The sequence below is a fragment of the Carcharodon carcharias genome, chromosome 4 (assembly GCF_017639515.1).
Source record: "Carcharodon carcharias isolate sCarCar2 chromosome 4, sCarCar2.pri, whole genome shotgun sequence".
Classification (NCBI taxonomy): Eukaryota; Metazoa; Chordata; class Chondrichthyes; order Lamniformes; family Lamnidae; genus Carcharodon; species Carcharodon carcharias.
The window spans coordinates 133,825,643-133,843,523 of record NC_054470.1 but is presented as its reverse complement, the minus strand read 5'-3'; the positions used below and the strand labels follow the sequence as shown (position 1 = coordinate 133,843,523).

At 40.6% G+C, this 17,881-nt stretch overlaps 1 protein-coding gene across 3 annotated transcripts in view; it reads left to right on the top strand.

The window, feature by feature from the left end:
• Window positions 1-17,881, top strand: part of erap2 (endoplasmic reticulum aminopeptidase 2) — a 63,689-nt gene that overhangs the window by 30,826 nt on the left and 14,982 nt on the right. For all 3 annotated transcript variants that reach the window (XM_041186653.1, XM_041186654.1, XM_041186655.1), the window contains exons 15-18: window positions 443-627; window positions 2,562-2,723; window positions 8,823-8,963; window positions 11,733-11,814. In XM_041186653.1, the coding sequence (XP_041042587.1) occupies window positions 443-627; window positions 2,562-2,723; window positions 8,823-8,963; window positions 11,733-11,814 (570 nt within the window). The remainder of the gene's footprint in view (window positions 1-442; window positions 628-2,561; window positions 2,724-8,822; window positions 8,964-11,732; window positions 11,815-17,881) is intronic.

Genomic DNA, 17,881 nt, shown 5'->3' with positions numbered 1-17,881 from the left:
TCTTTTTTGCTCCAAAATAATCAGACTTTGTGCGTTAGTGAGTGGCAACAAATCATTCAGTCATGGAGAGCATCATATTTAAGCCCAATCCTGTCCTTACTCAACATCCAGCAGGGTTGCTGGAGAGTAAACAGGAGAGGAAAACTCGCTTGTTTTTCCAGTTCCAGTGCAGGGGGCATTGAGCGAGTTGTCGTGTGCCTGCTGATCAGCTGGCTCAACAAGTAACTGACCTTGCAATTTCGATGGCCAGCATCTCCCAGCAACATAACAGATGTTCCATTTATCTCTTGAATTACTTATCTGTTCTAACCTTTTGTGCATTTATTCAAGAATTTTGTGCATTTTTTGGTATTCCCAATAGATGTGTGTTAATTTTATGAAATTTGCCATAGACTGTTGCCTTCATGCAAGAATCTTATGTGTGCTGTTGCTTATGCTTCAGGGATATATCCTGCAGTTTTTCAAACACCTGATCGACAAGCAGTCATGGAGTGATGATGGAACTGTGTCAGAGCGCTTACTGCGGTCCAATCTCCTGGAACTTGTCTGTGACCTCGAATACCCTCCTTGTGTTCAGAGAGCATCAGATTATTTTAATCAGTGGAGGAAGTCCAATGGTACCATGAAGTTAGTAACAATTGAATTACAGATTCTCATTTGTGCCCTGTGATACCATAGGAAGAGAAAAATAAAGTTGCTTTTACTTAGCACTTATTATGTCTCTTTGAAAAATCCTAAAATCCTTTACAGTAAAATACTTTAAATGTTACAAACGATATTGTGCACAACCAGATCTCAAAACAGCAATGAGATGAATAACCCAGTCATCTGTTTTGGGTAGTGCTGATTGAGGGAAGAATTAAAAGCCAGGAGACCTCTCTGTTTCAAAAAGAAGACCCATGACACTACTCATTGTCCACTTGGATGATGCAGACATTCTATCATTAACATTTAATCCAAAGGACAGCACCTCAGACACAGCACCACATCAATTCTGCACTGGGGTCTCAAGCATTTGAGTGGAACTTTACCCTGTAAATTTTTGACTCAGTTAAGAATGGTTACCAGTTCAGCAAGTTTACAACCTGTTAAGCAACAGATTTGAGCTTTATCTCTTGATAAATTAGTTGAAAGATTAATTTGCGCATAATGTATCCCTGGGAATGATTACAAAGCAGTGATCTAATAAAAGGTTCAATGAAGTTAGTGTTGAGAACAAGGCCACGGCGTTTATCTGTCATTTTAATTAATTGATGCCACAGATTTATGGGATGGATTTTGTGGGGCACCGTGGTCCTTCCCTTCCTCCACCGTCACTCCCATCCCCCCACCCCCAACTAAAAAGTCTGGGAGTGAGCCTGCCCAAAATCTTGATGGCTACCCCACAGCAATTTAATGTTGGGAGCAGGATTAATTTCTCTAAGTCGAGACTTCTGCACCTTTCTCAGTAGGCAGCCCTGCTTTCAATCAGATGGCCAGCAGCTCTGCAATCTCAGCAGCACCAGCCAGAAGTTGTCGCCATTGCTGGGACAGCAGGCAGACCCACCATGCCCAGGTAAATCTGGGATCAAGGGTCTCAGTGAAGGGGGTGAGGGGAGCAGGCTCAAGAGGCTTGGAGGAGGGTTGCAGGAGGGGAATGACCAGGGGTGGTGCCTCCTTACCCAATGCCAGCCCGCACAGCTAAATATTGCCAGGTTTCCTGTATTTCATGGGCCTCCCCTGCCCCACCCTGGGTAAAATACAGTAGGAGTTGCATGAGCCCTTAAGTGGCCAGTAATTGGCCATTTAAGGGCCTCAATAGGCCCAAGGGTGGCCACCCAATGCCTGCCCAACTTGCCGTAAAATTTCAGACAGGTTGAGGTGGGTGGGCAGGTGGCAGGTGGCAGGAAGACCACTAATTGGATTTTACATGCCCTCCCCACCCCCACCTTCAAACCCACCAGCGGGTGAGCGTAAAATCCAGCCTGTGGTTTTTAAAGATGAATGTATAGAGTCAAAGAATAAAACCCTTTAAAAAGCTGATTAAAAAATCCTGTAATCCCAAATAATAAAAACAGTATCTAATTTATTGAGGACAATTTTCCTGTCCCCTAATCACCCAACATTAGGCCAGAAAATAACAGAGTATATATTGTGTCATTACTTCCACAAAGTTTAAAAATATTTAATTGCCACAAAATTAATTTCAAAACACCCCCACTTTTTGACCTCCATAAATGCATGTGCAAAAATGTCGGAGGCTAAACATTACAGAAATCTGTTTTTGTTTCCTAACTGTATTGCCCTGGAAGCTGTTGCACAAAGGAATTTATGACAGGAAAATAGTCTCTGTTCAGTCAGCATCTTAACTGTGCAAATTTACTTTCAGTCATGTTTAGGGGTCATGTTTTAAACAAATCAAAATCCTTTTGGTGAAGAATAAAATGATAAAAATCACAAAAATGTGACACAGGCATTTTTCTAAACATGCCTTCACCTGTTGCTTATGAATATATGGTCTACAGTAGAATTTGACAAACAAACACACTATTTTACTGAGCACATTATTGTTGATATTGCAGTTTGCCAACAGATGTCCTGGAGGTTGTGTACTCTATGGGTGCCCAGAGCAGTGATGGATGGGAGTACCTTCTGGAGAAGTACATCCAGTCAGTGTCCGGTGCTGAAAAGAATAAGATTGTGTCTGCTTTAGCAAGTAGCAGAGATCCAGAAAAACTGAAACGGTATGGACGTAATTTATATGTCATCAGATCTCCTATGGCATCACGCACAGTGAGTCAAAGATTGTGGTTTTGCAAAGGGGAAATGCTTGTGTGTGGAAGTTGTAGAAGAGTACATATAGGATTTGGAATAAGTTACAGGTATATTTAGGGATAATAAACTGAATTGCATTATATTGGCTAACATAGTATTTGCATCACAGAAACAGGCCATTTGGCTCAACAGGTCCATGATACTTCCCGATGAGCCGCCTTCTACTCATCTTCATCTACCTGTATGAATATATCCTTCTGTTCCTTTCTGCTTCATTTGTTTATCCAGCTTCTTCTTAAATACATCTATGCTTGTCACCTTAACTGCTCCTTATGTTAGTGAGTTCCACATTGTAATCACTGTAATCCAATTTTCAACTTGATTTATTTGTTACTGTCTTATGTTTATGGTCTCTAGTGCATGTCTCCCGTGCAAGTGGAAGCATCGCGTCTACGTCTACCCTGTCAAACCCTTTCATAATCTTAAAGACCTCTAACCATTCCAGAGAAAAGAGCCCCAACCTGTTCAATCTTTTCTAATACATAAAACCTCTTTGTTCTGTTATCACTATAGCAAATCTTTTCTTGCACCTTGATTTTGCCCTTGTAAAATAAATAAGAAATTCTGGCAGTGTCAATGCATTGCTGTAAGTCTAGTGGGACAGAGACTTGTCTACTGTTCTGCCCCCACCCTGTCCATCTCAATCTCAACAGCATGGACATTTGACATATTAAGGGCAGGCACCTGTGACAACAGCCTAGGACCTGAAGGACTATCCGAGCAGCTTCTTGTCATTCCAGTGGGTGGGAGCCAGATACATAGGCCAGTCTGGTTAAAGATTTGATGCGTTGAGATTAACTTGCTGATCAATCTGTTTCTAAACGGAATATATGGACCACCACAGCCATGATGGGCTGAATGGCCTCCTCCTGTGCAGCATCATTCTGTGATATGGAAGCTGCTGTATGTATAGCATTATAGTGGTGCATCTGCCAAAATTTCCAGGAAAGTATAGAACCGTGCAGCCTCTTTCTGCCAAACACCCATTTCCAACCTTTCTATAATTTGCAGTTTTTCCTGCTGTATGTTCAGAGGCTGATTGACAGAAACCCTCAAGAAACAGCAGAAATGGTCAATTGCCTAGGGGTTCAGCCATTCTTCCATGGGAGAACTCCCATGGAAATTACAGGTAATGTATTGCTCCTGTAGCTTGGTATGAGCAGCACCACAGAATTAAATTAAAATAACTATCACATTTAAATTTCAACCTTTTCTTAAAGTATAAAGAAATAAAGGTAGTCATTTCGAAATATAGGCCTGAATTTTCCTACCGGCTTCAGGACCCTGATGTTGGGATCAAATGGGGTTTCCGAGCCCTCACTTGCCAGGAGTGAGACCCGCACAGAAATAAGAGCTGAGCACCTAATTGGCTGTCTCTGAGCTTGCCATCCAATTCTGGATGGCCATAATTGGAGTTGGATGCTGCCAGCGCACCAATCAGAGGGCCGGCAGCACTGGAGCCTTAGCAGCCCCACTGGGAGAGTTGGGCTTGCTGAGCCGGCACAGAGAACATAAAGGGGCCTCAACACGGAGATGTCCTTGGAGCCTAATAAATAATCTAAGATGGGAGGAAGGTGGTATTCCCCTTGGATTGGGCGGGAAATCCTTCCACTTGGACGTATGGGCTGCAAGGTTCCAACAGCCCCCTCCTTAGGCAATAGAGCCTCTGGCTCTGATGGCACTCCTGCACTGTTGCACAGAGGTCGCTTTCATTAAGCTGTGGCCTTCGTGTGCATGTGACGGACTGCCCTGCCAGTGGCAAAATGCTGTCCAGTGTGAAAAATCACATATAATTGACTTAATTGGTTGCCCATCTCCTTTGAGTGGACAATTGATCCATATGCTGACCTGTCCTCAGAAAACTTACCAAGCAGTGGGAATATTTTGGGGCGGTGGGGAGGCATCCTGACATCCACACAGTAATGTCATTGGACTAGTAATCCAGAGGCCTAGGCTAATGTTCTGGGGACATGGGTTCACATCCGACCATGGAATTTAAATTTAATTAATAAATCTGGAATATAAAGCTAGTCTCAATCATCGATTATTGTAAAAGCCCATCTAGTTCACTAATGTCCTTTAGGGAAGGAAATTTGCCATCCTTGCCTGGTCTGGCCTACATGTGACTCCAGACCCACAGCAATGTGGTTGACTCTTAACTGCCCTGTGAAATGGTCCAGCAAGCCACTCAGTTCAAGGGATGGGCAACAAATGCTGGCCTTGCCAGTGACACCCACATCCTATAAAAGAATAACAATGAAAAGAAAATCCCCCACCACCAACCACCATCCTGGGGGTGGGAAAATTCAGCCCACAGAGAAAGACCGCCGTCTGTTTGAAAATATCTCAATGACATAATTATCAATGTGTCTAACCAGCTCTACCAATCAAACTTTAAAAAGAATAAACATAGGAATCTGACCCACAGCTTGAGAGCAAATGTATTCTGATCTTAACCAGTGTTTACTTAATAGCATTTAGATTTTGTGGCCCTAAAAGGACACAACTTTACCAATAGAATAATAAATCCTGAATTACATGCATGTTGCCTACTCTGTTAGCAAGCAATTCTTGTCTGTCACAACCCACTCCCTGTGTCACAATTCATCTTTGCTGATTTGTTCTAAGCAAAAATGTGGTTAGGTAGATGATCGTCAAAAAAATTGGCATTAGTTAATATTAAAAAAAAGACAATCATTTGGTATTGTAGTTTAAAGTCATATGAATCCTGGAATTAAATCACTTGGACAAATAAGGATTAATTAAGGAAAGCCAGAATGGATTTGGTGAAAAGCAAATCATATTTAACTAAATTGATAGAATTTTTTGATGAGGTAACAGAAAGGAATGATGAGTTTTTTTTTTATTCATTCATGGGATGTGGGCTTTGTTGGCTGGGCCAGCATTTATTGCCCATCCCTTGTTGCTCTTGAGAAGGTGGTGGTGAGCTGCCTTCTTGAACTGCTGCAGTCCATATGGTGTAGCTACACCCACAGTGCTGTTAGGGAGAGAGTTCCAGGATTTTGACCCAGTGACAATGAAGGAACAGTGATATTGTTCCAAGTCAGGATGGTGTGCGACTTGCAGGGAAACTTGAAGATGGTGGTGTTCCCATCAGTCTGCTTCCCTTGTCCTTCTGATTTGATGTGGTGTACATGGACTTCCAAAAGGCGTTTGATAAAGTGTCACATAATAGACTTGCTAGCAAAGTTGAGGTGCGAGAATAAAAAGGAAAGTGGTGGCATGGATACAATGTTGGCCGAATGACAGGAAACAGATTAGTGGCGAACAGTTGTTTTTCGGATTTTTTTATTCATTCTTGGGATGTGGGTGTCGTTGGCTGGGCCAGCATTTATTGCCCATCCCTGGTTATTCTTGAGAAGGTGGTGGTGAGCTGCCTACTTGAACCGCTGCAATCCATGTGATGTAGGCACACCCACAGTGCTGTTAGCAAGGGAGTTCCAGGATCTTGACCCAGCAACAATGAAGGAATGGCGATATATTTCCCAGTCAGGATGGAGGAAAGTATACAGTGATGTACTTCAGGGGTCAGTACTAGGATCACTGCTTTTCTTGATATGTATTAAGGACTTAGACTTGGGTATACAAGATCGAATTCCAAAATTTGCAGGTGACACAACTTGGAACTATTATGAACTGTGAGGCAGATAATGAAAGACTTCAAGAGGAACTAAACAAGCTTGGGGAATGGACAAACATGCCTATTTAATGCAGAGAAATGTGAAGTGATACGTTTTGTTAGGAGCAACAAGGTGAGGCAACATAAAACAGAGGGACCTGGGGTATATGTACAGAAGTTAGTGAAGGTGACAGGGTAGATTGAACATGACTGAAAGCCACACAGGATCCTGGGCTTCATAAATCATGACATAGAGAACAAAACCATGGAGGTTATAATAAACCTGTATAAAATCACTGGTTCGACCTCAACTGAGGTAATGGACCAAATCCATTGACTTTTGGTGGGACTGGACGATCTGGCGGCAGGCAGGGCTGGAAAATCCCGCTCCTCATCTGGGCTCGAGAAAACCCGCCCTGCACACTTCTGCGGCTTGCAAACTGCACAACCGACCCGTGTGTGACTTCACACGCTATCTTGGTCTTTTCACATTGGGGTCAGGTTCATATTTCAGTTTGCAAGCTGCTAACCAGTGCAGGAGGAGTTCGGAGGTGGGCTAGTGAAATTGGGCCCACCTTGGTTCTCGGAGACAGCAATACTGCCCCTAACGTGGTACCTAAAGGTCCTAAACTTCACCCCTCACACTCCACCAATGCTACTTCAGATTCCCCTATGCCACCACAGATTCCACGATGCTACTCCATGATCCTCAATCTCCCCCATGTATCCTCCATAGCCACTCATCCAGTATGTAGTATGCACAGTCCTCAGATTACTGTAGTGTCAATGGATAAAATTTCACATCCATTGGAGGAAAAATGCACTCACCATCTAATAAAAGCCTCCATCAAGCACACTATCATTAAAAATGCTTTCTGCCATACAAAAAAAGTCTTATAAAGTTTGCAACCCTATTACCTTGTATCAACAAAGTAGAAACCACACCAAAAGTACTATCTGTTATTATAACCTCTTGAAACTGTCATTCATTCTCAGTTGGATGGAACATCTATTGCGCTGAAATTCATTAGCATTTGAAACTCAATAATGACCACTATAAAGTATTTTGAGATGTAAATAACAAAAGGTGTTCATTTTAATTTCAAAGCGGAATGCCTGTCAATCAGTGGATAGGTCGGGTGGTTAGATTTTTTTCCCCCAAGTGTAGATTTTATTTGAGTATCAAAATTGAGCTTTTTTTAATCAGTCAGAGCCATAGTAGAATCATTGCATTAAAACACATCTACATTACATTATACCATTAAATAATGATATTTAAAGGTATGAAAACATTTTACACTTTCTTTTTCAGATTCATCAGCAGGCCTCCATTTTCTTCACAAACTCTCAAAACCTGATATTCTTTTAATGGACTTCCAAAACCCTGCACCACCAGATGAAAATGGTGTTTTGGAGGGAATCTGATTTTCATCCTCCATGTAAAATAGGAAAGCCAAACTCAGCAGGGGTGAGTGGGCATTTTGCACACTAGGCATTCCTGACCCACAAAAAGGCCATGAAGAATGGTGCTGAGTTAACAATGCGGAGAAAATCAGGTTTCCTTAAAAAAAATCAAAGTGTGTCCATTCACAGACCGAAATCTGCCCCCATACCCAGACAGAAATTCAGTCCAATGTGTTCAACTCTGGGTACTAAACTTTAGAGAGGATGTGAAGGCTTTAAGAGAGGGTGCAGAAAATATTTACAAGAATGGTTCCAGGGTTGAGGGACTTATGTTGTGATAGATTGGGGAAACTGGGATTGTTTTCCTCAGAGAATAGAGTTGAAAGGAGATTTGATAGAGGTATTCAAAATCCAAAAAGGGGTCTAGTCAAAGTGGATAGAGAGAAACTGTTTCTTTTGGTAGAGGAGTCGAGAACCAGAGCACACAGATTTAAGGTGATTGACAAAAGAACCAAAGGCAATATGAAATTTTTTTTATCTGCAGTGAGCAGTTAGGATCTGGAATGCACTGCCTGAGTGCATGATGGAGGCAGACGTTGTTGTGCCTTTCAAAAGGGAATTCGGTAATTATCTGAAGACCAAAAGAGGTAGTAGGGTTATAAGTAAAGGGCAGGGGAGTGGGACTAATTGAACAGCGTTTGCAGACAGCTGACATGGAGTCGACGGGCTGAATGACCTCCAACGTATGATTTTATAATTCTAATCAGATTGCTGCAAATAGGATGTTTATTTCTTGCATATGTAAAAGTAAATAAGAAGTATAGAAAAGGTACAGCATGGAAGCCATAGTGAACATAATAGAAACGCAATTGAGATATTAAAAACGAAGAGTTGGTTCTAGAAACAAAAAATTGTAACACTTTGTATAATAGATATGTTATGTGTTTCTTTCTGTTATCAACAGCCTGTTAGAACTTGGCATGCAAGGGGATGTCATCAAGTTGCAGAATCTTGCCCATGTTGTTGTGGGAGTGAGCAGGAATCCATCCGGACAATTCCTTGCCTGGAATTTTGTGAAGAAAAACTGGAGGAAACTGATAGAGAAGTTGGTGCCTTTCAGAGTTTTACAGTCTTTGTTTCTCTTCTTTCTGTACTAGTATTACCACTCACATTAGCCAAAACCACAACACACTTTAACAGCATGGTAACAAGAGTAGGCCATTCAGCCCCTCAAGCCTGTTCCATTGTCCAGTTAGGCCAGTAGTTCTCAAACTGAGGTCCATGGATCCCTGCAGGTTCACTGAGACCATTCAGAGCGTCGACAACCTAGGACCAGTCGACAGGTATGTGATGTGGGCAACCATCAAGGGTGCTGTGGTCAAAGTAAGAGAGTGAGTGGCAGCTGGAGGCATGCTACCATGTTCTCCCTTCCCCCACGCTCTCCCTGTTTCTGCTCAGTGGCTTCTGCTCTCTCCATGCTCCTGTCAAGGATAGGCAGGCTGTTCATTGAGAAGCAGGCATACCCATTTCACAAATATTTGTAAGTAAGTACTGTTCTGTTTAAAGTATTCACAGAATATTTCATATATAACACTTTCATTCAGGAGTGGAATATAGCATTATAATTTAGATGAGGAAGGTCAGTAATTAGTAATCCATCTGAAAAGTGGTCTTTCAACCAAAAAGATTTGACAACCAGAGTTAGAAGATGCACCTCAAATCTATTTACTGACCTTTATGCCATATCCCTTGATACTCCTACCTGTGAAAAAAATCAATGTCTTGAAAATTTCATTTGATCCAGTATTCTTTTGAGGGATAGAGTTTGTGATTTCCACCAGCCTTTTTGTGAAAGAAAGTTCTGATTTCATTCCTGAATTGCCTAACTCTAATTTTAAGATTATAACCTGTTATTCTGGAATCCCTCACCAGCGGAAATAGTTTTGACATATCTATGCCATTAAATTGTTTCATCATTTTAAATGCCTGTTAGAGCACCATCAATCTTCTAAACTCAAGGGAATACAAGGCAAGTTTGTGCAACGTTTTCTCATAATTAAACCCCGAGCCCTCATATAATTCTGTGAATCTATGCTGTAGCCCCTCCCCACCCTTCACAGTATATCTTTTCGAAGGTTCAGTGTCCAAAATTGAGCACAGTGCTCCAGATGTGGGTTCAGATCAAGGCTCTGTACAACTGAAGTGTCATTTGCCATAACATATCTGATGAAAGGTCATCGACCAAAATGTTAATTCAGCATTGCTTTTTCACTTTTGAATGCTAATCCTCTTGACATAAAGGCAGACTTTGCATCCATCACCTTGATTAATTTTTAAAAATCTGGGCACTATCTTTTGGTGTTTGTGCATGCTGCCAACTAAATCCCTTCACTCCAGCACAGCTCCTAGTCAGTCATGGATTTGTCTTTCTCAAATTTCAGATCCAAATTGGATGACCTCACATTTGCAATTTGAGACCAAAATATAGAATAACATTAACAAGAAGTTTTAAAAATATTTTAAAGAATGATGGATAGAAATAATGAATCACATTAAGAGCTTTTCTGTTCCTATTATGAACACCTGCAAAGAACATAATAGTTCAAAGGCTATGACACTGTACTGGGATAGGAATGCAAATTCTAAAATAGTTTTTTTGATTCAACTTAGTTTGACAGAATCTAAGAATTATTTTCTCGCACTTTTAAAATATAAGCAAATTAACACATCATTCAAACAGGTGTGGGTGGATCTCTCAATCATTTTCAGAATCAGAAATGTTACATGCTTGGTCTCTGGGAGAGAAATGTAGAGTGGAAACCATATAGTTTAGCACAGGGAAGACAGAGGAGAACAAATGTCGTACATAAAACTTTCAAATTTAATTTCAAATCCAAATTGAAACAATTGATTGATTTCTTGGAGGCTCAGATTTAGAAGTTAAAGTTGTCCAACATAAACCTGAACAGTGTTTGTTTTGAAAGAAATCATTTCATCAATCAATTGCTTAAATTTGGATTTGAAATTAAATTTGAAAGTTTTATGTACAATGTTCATTCTCCTCTGTCTTCCCTGTGCAAAACCTTTTGGGTTCCAGTCTACATTTCCTTCCCAGAGACCCCACGTTAACACTACTGATACTGCAAATGATTGAAAGAGATTCACGCACACCTGTTAATAATTTCACCACCATGATATGTTAATCTGCTTATATTTTAACAGCGCAAGAGAATTATTCTTAGATTCTGTCAAACTAAATTGAATCAAAAAACTATTTTAGCATTGTCATTTCTATATAGTCTTTAAAACTCCTTAACATGTTCCTTGTACGCATTTTTTTTCTATAATAAATGCAAAATACTGTGGGTGCTGGAGATCTTAAATCAAATCAGAAAGTGCTGGAGAAACACAGCAGGTCTGGTAGCATTTGCAGAGAAAGAAACAGATCTAATGTTTCAAGTTCAGTTTTTTTTCTGTTTGATTTAGTTGAAGCTTTAACAATTTTTAAAATTTGTGTTATATTTTCCATTCTATAAAATCTTTCTTTCTCTCTTTTGTATTCACTTATTCCCTGCAGATTGGTGTTTTCATTTTTCCCATATTATATTTTCTTATGTAATTCTATGTTTTTATTAACTTTAGAAATGAAAAGGCATTTACATTTAGAATCTACCTCAACTCTGTCTCTAGAATGTCTTTCAGACATTTTAACAGTTGGAATAATTAGGAAGCTTAAAGATTTGGATCTGTTCTATTAGACAGATTTGACTCCTAGCAAAATTGAAATATAACCTAAGTAGTCCAACAACTGGAATATTTATTTTTAAAAAGCAACTGTGTGGAAACTACTAAAGGTGCATTTATATCACTGCAGATTTCAACTTGGCTCATTTACTGTACGATGGATTATAATGGGAACAACGTCTTGGTTTTCATCAAAGGAAGAATTGGAAGAGGTCAGTAAAATCTCTAATAATATACGTATTTATAAAATGAAAAATATTGAGGTGACTGGGTGCGTTTTCACACTGCCCTTTCACCTCTTTGATTTGCTGACAAATGAAACACAGAATGATATAATGAAAGTCTCTGCTCTGCAATTTCCACATATTAACTTTAACAGTATCAACCTGCTGGCCATAATTTGCTACTAAGTCCAAGTCTCACTAAAGAGGATGTAAAGATATCTGGTTTGGGTCATTGGTAACATCACATTATTGAAGTAGGGGCTTTCATCTGAGGTTGGTGAAAAGTTGCATAACAGAGGAAGGGAAATGGAGCTATACTCCACACATACCTTCTGTCACATGTGACCAGTGTGCATAGAATTGGCTGTAAAGAGTAGAATACCGACATTTTAAACCTTGTTCAGCCTAAATACTCAAACCTAAAGATTTGCAATTGCATTTATTATTGGTAAAATAATGGCATCTTACATAACCTAAGAATTTAAGTATTGGTTAGTTACTTAAAAATAAATTGTTATGCTCCTTTTACTTCCCTCTTGCATTTTCTGCCCAGTTTTATAATATTTACCAAGAGCAGTAATGAGGTTTCAATTATAGAATTTTTAAAAAAAATCATTATATTTAACTGGGCTGTAACTATGCAGATTATTTCTGCCAATTTTCTATTTTTTCTTTGCTGATCTGCCACACTGTTGGAAGTCTATTTGTTTTTCATTTTATTTTGACTTGATATTATCCTCCATGACAGTGATTTGAGGATGGCGATTTGAGGAAGGCTTTCAATTGGTTAGTTTCCATGTCAAACTGTCCAGAGATTTTCCTTTGCTTTACCACCCAAACGTTGTGGAAATTTGGGAAGTGTGTGTGTGGGAACTCTCTTCAGCTCAGGCTCAGGACTCCTGAGCTTGAGGGACAGCTGGTGTCACCATGAAGCATCAAGGAGAATGAGAGTTTCCTAGATCATATGTTCCATGGGGTGGTCAACCCAAAGGCAGCAAGAAGTCAGGATTCTAGGTGAGTGGCCATCCCACCTAGGAAGAGACAGATAGTACAGGAGTCCTTGGGGTCTGTGCCACTGCAAACGGATACTCAGTATTAGAATCTACTGGGACTGATGACACCTTGATGGAGTGCAACCCAGACCATGGCACCAATGGCCAAGGGACTGTACAGGAGGAAACAGCAAATGCAATTCTTATAGGAGATTCCATAGTTAATGGGACAGGTAAACTTTTCTGTGACCATCAGTGTGAGTCCTGTATAGTGTGTTGCCTCCCAGATGACAGGGTAAAGGACATCATGAGAAGGTGCAGAACATTCTGCAAGAGGAAGAGATTGAACCAGAATTTGTGCTGCATGTTGGTACCAATGACATGGAGAGGGCAGGTATTGAAGTCCAAGTATCAGTTTTTCAGGAGCTAGGGAGAAAGTTAAAAGTTAGGATCTTGAGGGTACTAATCATTAGACTATTCCCAGTGCCAAGCGCAACTAGAGTAGAAATAAGGAGGATCAATGTGTGGCTTGAAGCACGGTGTAGGAGTGAGGGCTTCAGATTCATGGGGCATTGGGACCAGTTTTGGGACTGCAGGCATCTATCCAAAATGGACTAGTTACACCTCAAACTGGGACCAATTTTATTGCGAGGATGTTCACTAGTGTGGTTGGAGAGGGTTTAAACTAAATTGGCAGGGGGATAAGCACCAGCATATAGAAATAGAAAAGAAGAATAAGGTGTGTAAAGTAAGAGTATTGGACGATGCTAGAAAAGGAAGTAGCACCATATTAGATAGGAGCGGACTAAGAAAGATTATGGGGAATGCAAAGACAGGTTTACAATGCATGTACATAAACACACAAAGTGTGGGTGAATAAGGTCGCTGAGCTACAAGCACAATAGCAGTGTGGGAATATGATGTAGTGGCAATAATGGAAACGTGGCTTAAAAATAATGAGGACTGGCACTTAATATACAAGGATATAAAGTGTTCAGATATTGTCCAGGTCTTGTTGCGTTTGGGCAATCATCAGCAAACATCCCCACTTCTGACATTATGATGGCAGGAAAGTCATTGTTGAAGCAGCTGAAGATGGTTGGGCTGAGGACACTACCCTGAGGAATCCTGCAGTGATGTCCTGGAGCTGAGATGGCTGACCTCCAACAACCACAACCATCTTCCTTTGTGTTAGGTATGACTGCAACCAGTGGAGAGTTTTCCCTGATTCCCATTGACTCCAGTTTTGCCGGGGCTCTTTGATGCCACACTCTGTCAAATGCGGCCTTGATGTCAAGGGCAGTCACTCTCACCTCACCTTGATAGTGAGGTGGGAGTAGAGGTAGTGAAAGGGCTTACTTTCATTTTTGAAGTTCCCCTAGATATAGGGGAGTTGTCATAGGATTGGAGAGTGGCAACTGTGACGCCCTTATTCAAGAAAGGGTGCAAGGACAGTCTGAGCAACTACAGGCCAGTTAGTCTAACATCAGTGGTGAGTAAGGTTTTGGAATCCATAATCGGGGGAAAAAATGAACAGGCACTTAGAGAGGTTTGCCTTAATTAGGAGAGCCAGCATGAATTTCCAAAAGGCAGATCATGCTTGACTAATTTAATTGAACATTTTGATGAAGTAACAGCAAAGGTTGATGAAGGGATATGGTGGATGTTGTCTACATGGATTTTAAGAAAGCATTTGAGAAGGTACCATATAAAAGGTTAGTTAACAAAATTGAAGTATATGGAATAGGAAGGTCATTGTGCAACTGGATAAAAAGTAGCTTAAGGACAGAAAGCAGCGAGTCATTGTAAACAGTCGTTTTTTGGACTGGAGTGTAATAGACAGTGGTGTTCCCCAGTGGCCAGTACTAGAATCAATTTTTTTTGCTATATATAAATTATTTAGATTTTGGAACACGGAATCAATGTCAAAATTTGCCAATGATACCAAACGAGGTGGAGTGGCAAACAGTGAGGATACATATTGCCAGCAACAGGACATGGATAGGCCAGCAGAATGGTAGACAAATGGCAAATGGAATTTAATGCAGAGAAATGTGAGGTGATGCATTTTGGCAGAAGGGGTGGGGAGAGGCAATATAAAATTAATAGCACAATTCTAAAGCAAGTGCAGGTACAGAGGGATACGTGTGCATCAATCTTTGAAGGTGGCAAGACATATTAAGGCAATAGTTTGTGTTATGGCATAGCTGATGGTAAGTGCCGATCTGCTAACATCACAGAGGGAAGCTTAAACAGCTGCCAAAACAGTTTTTTCAATTTGTATAGTATGAGGAGAGGTTCTGAAATCAGGAAATGATGTCCTTGACTAATTGTGATGACTTTATAGTAAAGTAAACATTTATTAAAAGAATAAAGGGGAAAAAATACAATTACACTTAAGCACAAGAATGGCTTTACATAGTAAACAGTTCTTTAAAACAGTTCCACAAGATCTTAACTTAACTACCCTCAGAGTGAACCTTCTCCTTTTCTGTTCAGCTAAAATCTATAGGATTCCAGTAATTTTTACCACACAGTGCCTTTTTCCTTGGGGTGTACTCTGAGGCTGACAACAACTGGATCTTCAGGTCTGGCCTTGTTCACACTGTCTTCTTGGAGTTCTGTCCAACTATCCTGCTGTTTCCTAGGAGATCTAACTAGCTACTCTGCTGCCTTCTGGGAGATCTGACCACTACCCCCACCTAGGCATCAGTATTTTCTTAAATGCATTCCTTCTCTTTGATTTCTCTATTGCCTCAATCAGTCTCTTCAGAAATGCTTTCCCCTAGAATTGATTAAACTCATTTCATTACCCTAGCTCTTAGACTTGTAAAAACAACCTTACCTTATCTTTACCTTACTTGCACCTTTCACAACCTGCATACATCCACCTTTGAACTACAACAAATTAATTCAAAAACACTCCTGTTATTGTTTTATGTAAAACTTTTGGTTCATTGACATATCAAAACAAGTTCTTAATGTTGGCTTTAGTCTCCGGCAGTCACTTCACTCTTAATCCAATTATCATACTGACGCCCCCAACGTCTTCCAGAACATAAGAAATATGACAGGATTATTAACAGAGAGAAAAAATACAAGTTCTTGTTTTCTTGATCCCCCCCGCCTTTTTTAGAAAATGACTTTCATTTTCTCAACCTTTTGCTATTAATTACTACTTATCTCTATACATTATACTATTGCATTGTAAGATGCATGCATTAACATGATAATGTACCCAAGGTTTCAGTAAAAATAGAGCCCATTTCAGTCCTTTTTTCCAGATTTCACTGGCACAATTTTCTGCCTGTCGGGTGGGCAGGCCTGACCCAATCGCTGGCGGGAGTGGAGCCGATCACCATCAGCGAAGTGGGCTGCACCGCCATTTTATGTGGGTGGGCCAATTAAAGCCCACCCAGCGTGACGTCCACCGGGAAGCACTATGCGCTCCCTGTGCGGGCGGAGGGGAATCCCTAAAATGCGCGCAAAAGAGCGTGCATCTCCCTGAGGCTAAGTGCAGCCTCAGAGAGATCACGTTGACTTTTAAGCTTATTAAAAATAGAGAAAAGAATAACCCCTTACATGTCCCCTCATGTGACAATGAGTTGGGACATGTTCATAATTTACAGAACAACTTTATTACAATTTTTAAAACCCTGCATGAAATCTCATCCCGCCACTGGATGAAGTTTCATGTTTTCTCTATTTGCTGTCAGGGCTCCTGGCCGACCTGCCAACCTTAAGGTTGGACGGGCAGGTCCTTTAATTGGTTAAACGACCCTGTCAATGGCTTCAAGTGGCCATTAACATGTCGGTGGGCCCGCAGCTGATTTTGCTACGCCCCGTCTTCCTGAAAATTTAAATGGAGTGGGATGACGTTGCGGGTTCCGCCTGACGTCATCCTGTGTCATTTTACGTGTCGGTGAGCGGGCCCCGCCCCCTGCTCGCCGATGGCAAAATTCTGCCCCTCATGTCCCAGCTTCCTTACAACTTAAACCCCTGATACTGCATCTGCAATTAGGTTTTCTTGTCCAGCAACATGTATAATTTGTAAGTTAAAAGACTGTACCAATAGACTCCATCTAAACAGTCTAGCTTTCTATTTTTGAAACTTTTCCAAAAATTTTACTGGGTTAAGGTCAATTTAAAAAACTATTTCTGATTATTTGTTGACAACATAAATTTTAAATATTGCAATTCCAAACTCAGTGTTTCCTTCTTAATGGTAGAGTATTTCTTTTCATGAATATTTAACTTCTTTGAAAAATATCCCACACGCTTTTCACTACCTGTGTCATCTTCCTGCAACAATACAGCACCAATACCCACATCACTTGCATCAATAGCCAATTTAAACTGCTTGGCATAATTCAGTGTCGCCAAAAGTGGCACTGCTGTCAACAGTTTTCAGATTTTTGAATGCATTTTGGCACTCTGATATCCAGTTGAACTTCTTTTTTAAGAGTTCAGTTAATGGAGCAACCAGGCTGCAAAAATTTGACACAAACTTCCTGTAAAAACCACTCATACCCAGAAATCGTCAAACTTCCCTTTTCATTGAAGGCACTGGGAACTCATCAAACACCTTTATTTTTACATCTCGTGGGGCCATCTTACCATGTCCAAAACTATGGCCTAAGTATGTGACCGATGCTTTCGCAAATTCAATCTTAGCCAAGTTCACCATCAAATTAGCTTCTTGTAGACGATCAAATAGTTCTCCCAGATGCTGTGTGATGACCGTCACTTTAAAACCAGTTTGACTGAGTAGAGGCCATGTGATTTGTTCAACCAATGTGTAGCTAGTGACGGGGAATAAATTCTAGGGGAGGAGTTTCCTAGGAAATGATTGTATGAGGGATTGGCTAGATACAAGCAACCACAGAAGCTCTCGTGTAAATAAAGTTCATTTTGTTTGACTAAGAAGCCTCCTAAAGTGTGTTTCTACATTTGGTGACAAGGAAAAACTATCCTGGCACCTTTGCCTGCCTGCATCTGTGAGTATTGTGTTTAATCAACGTGACTGTGAATAAGAAATTATATTACACACCGAGATGCCTCTT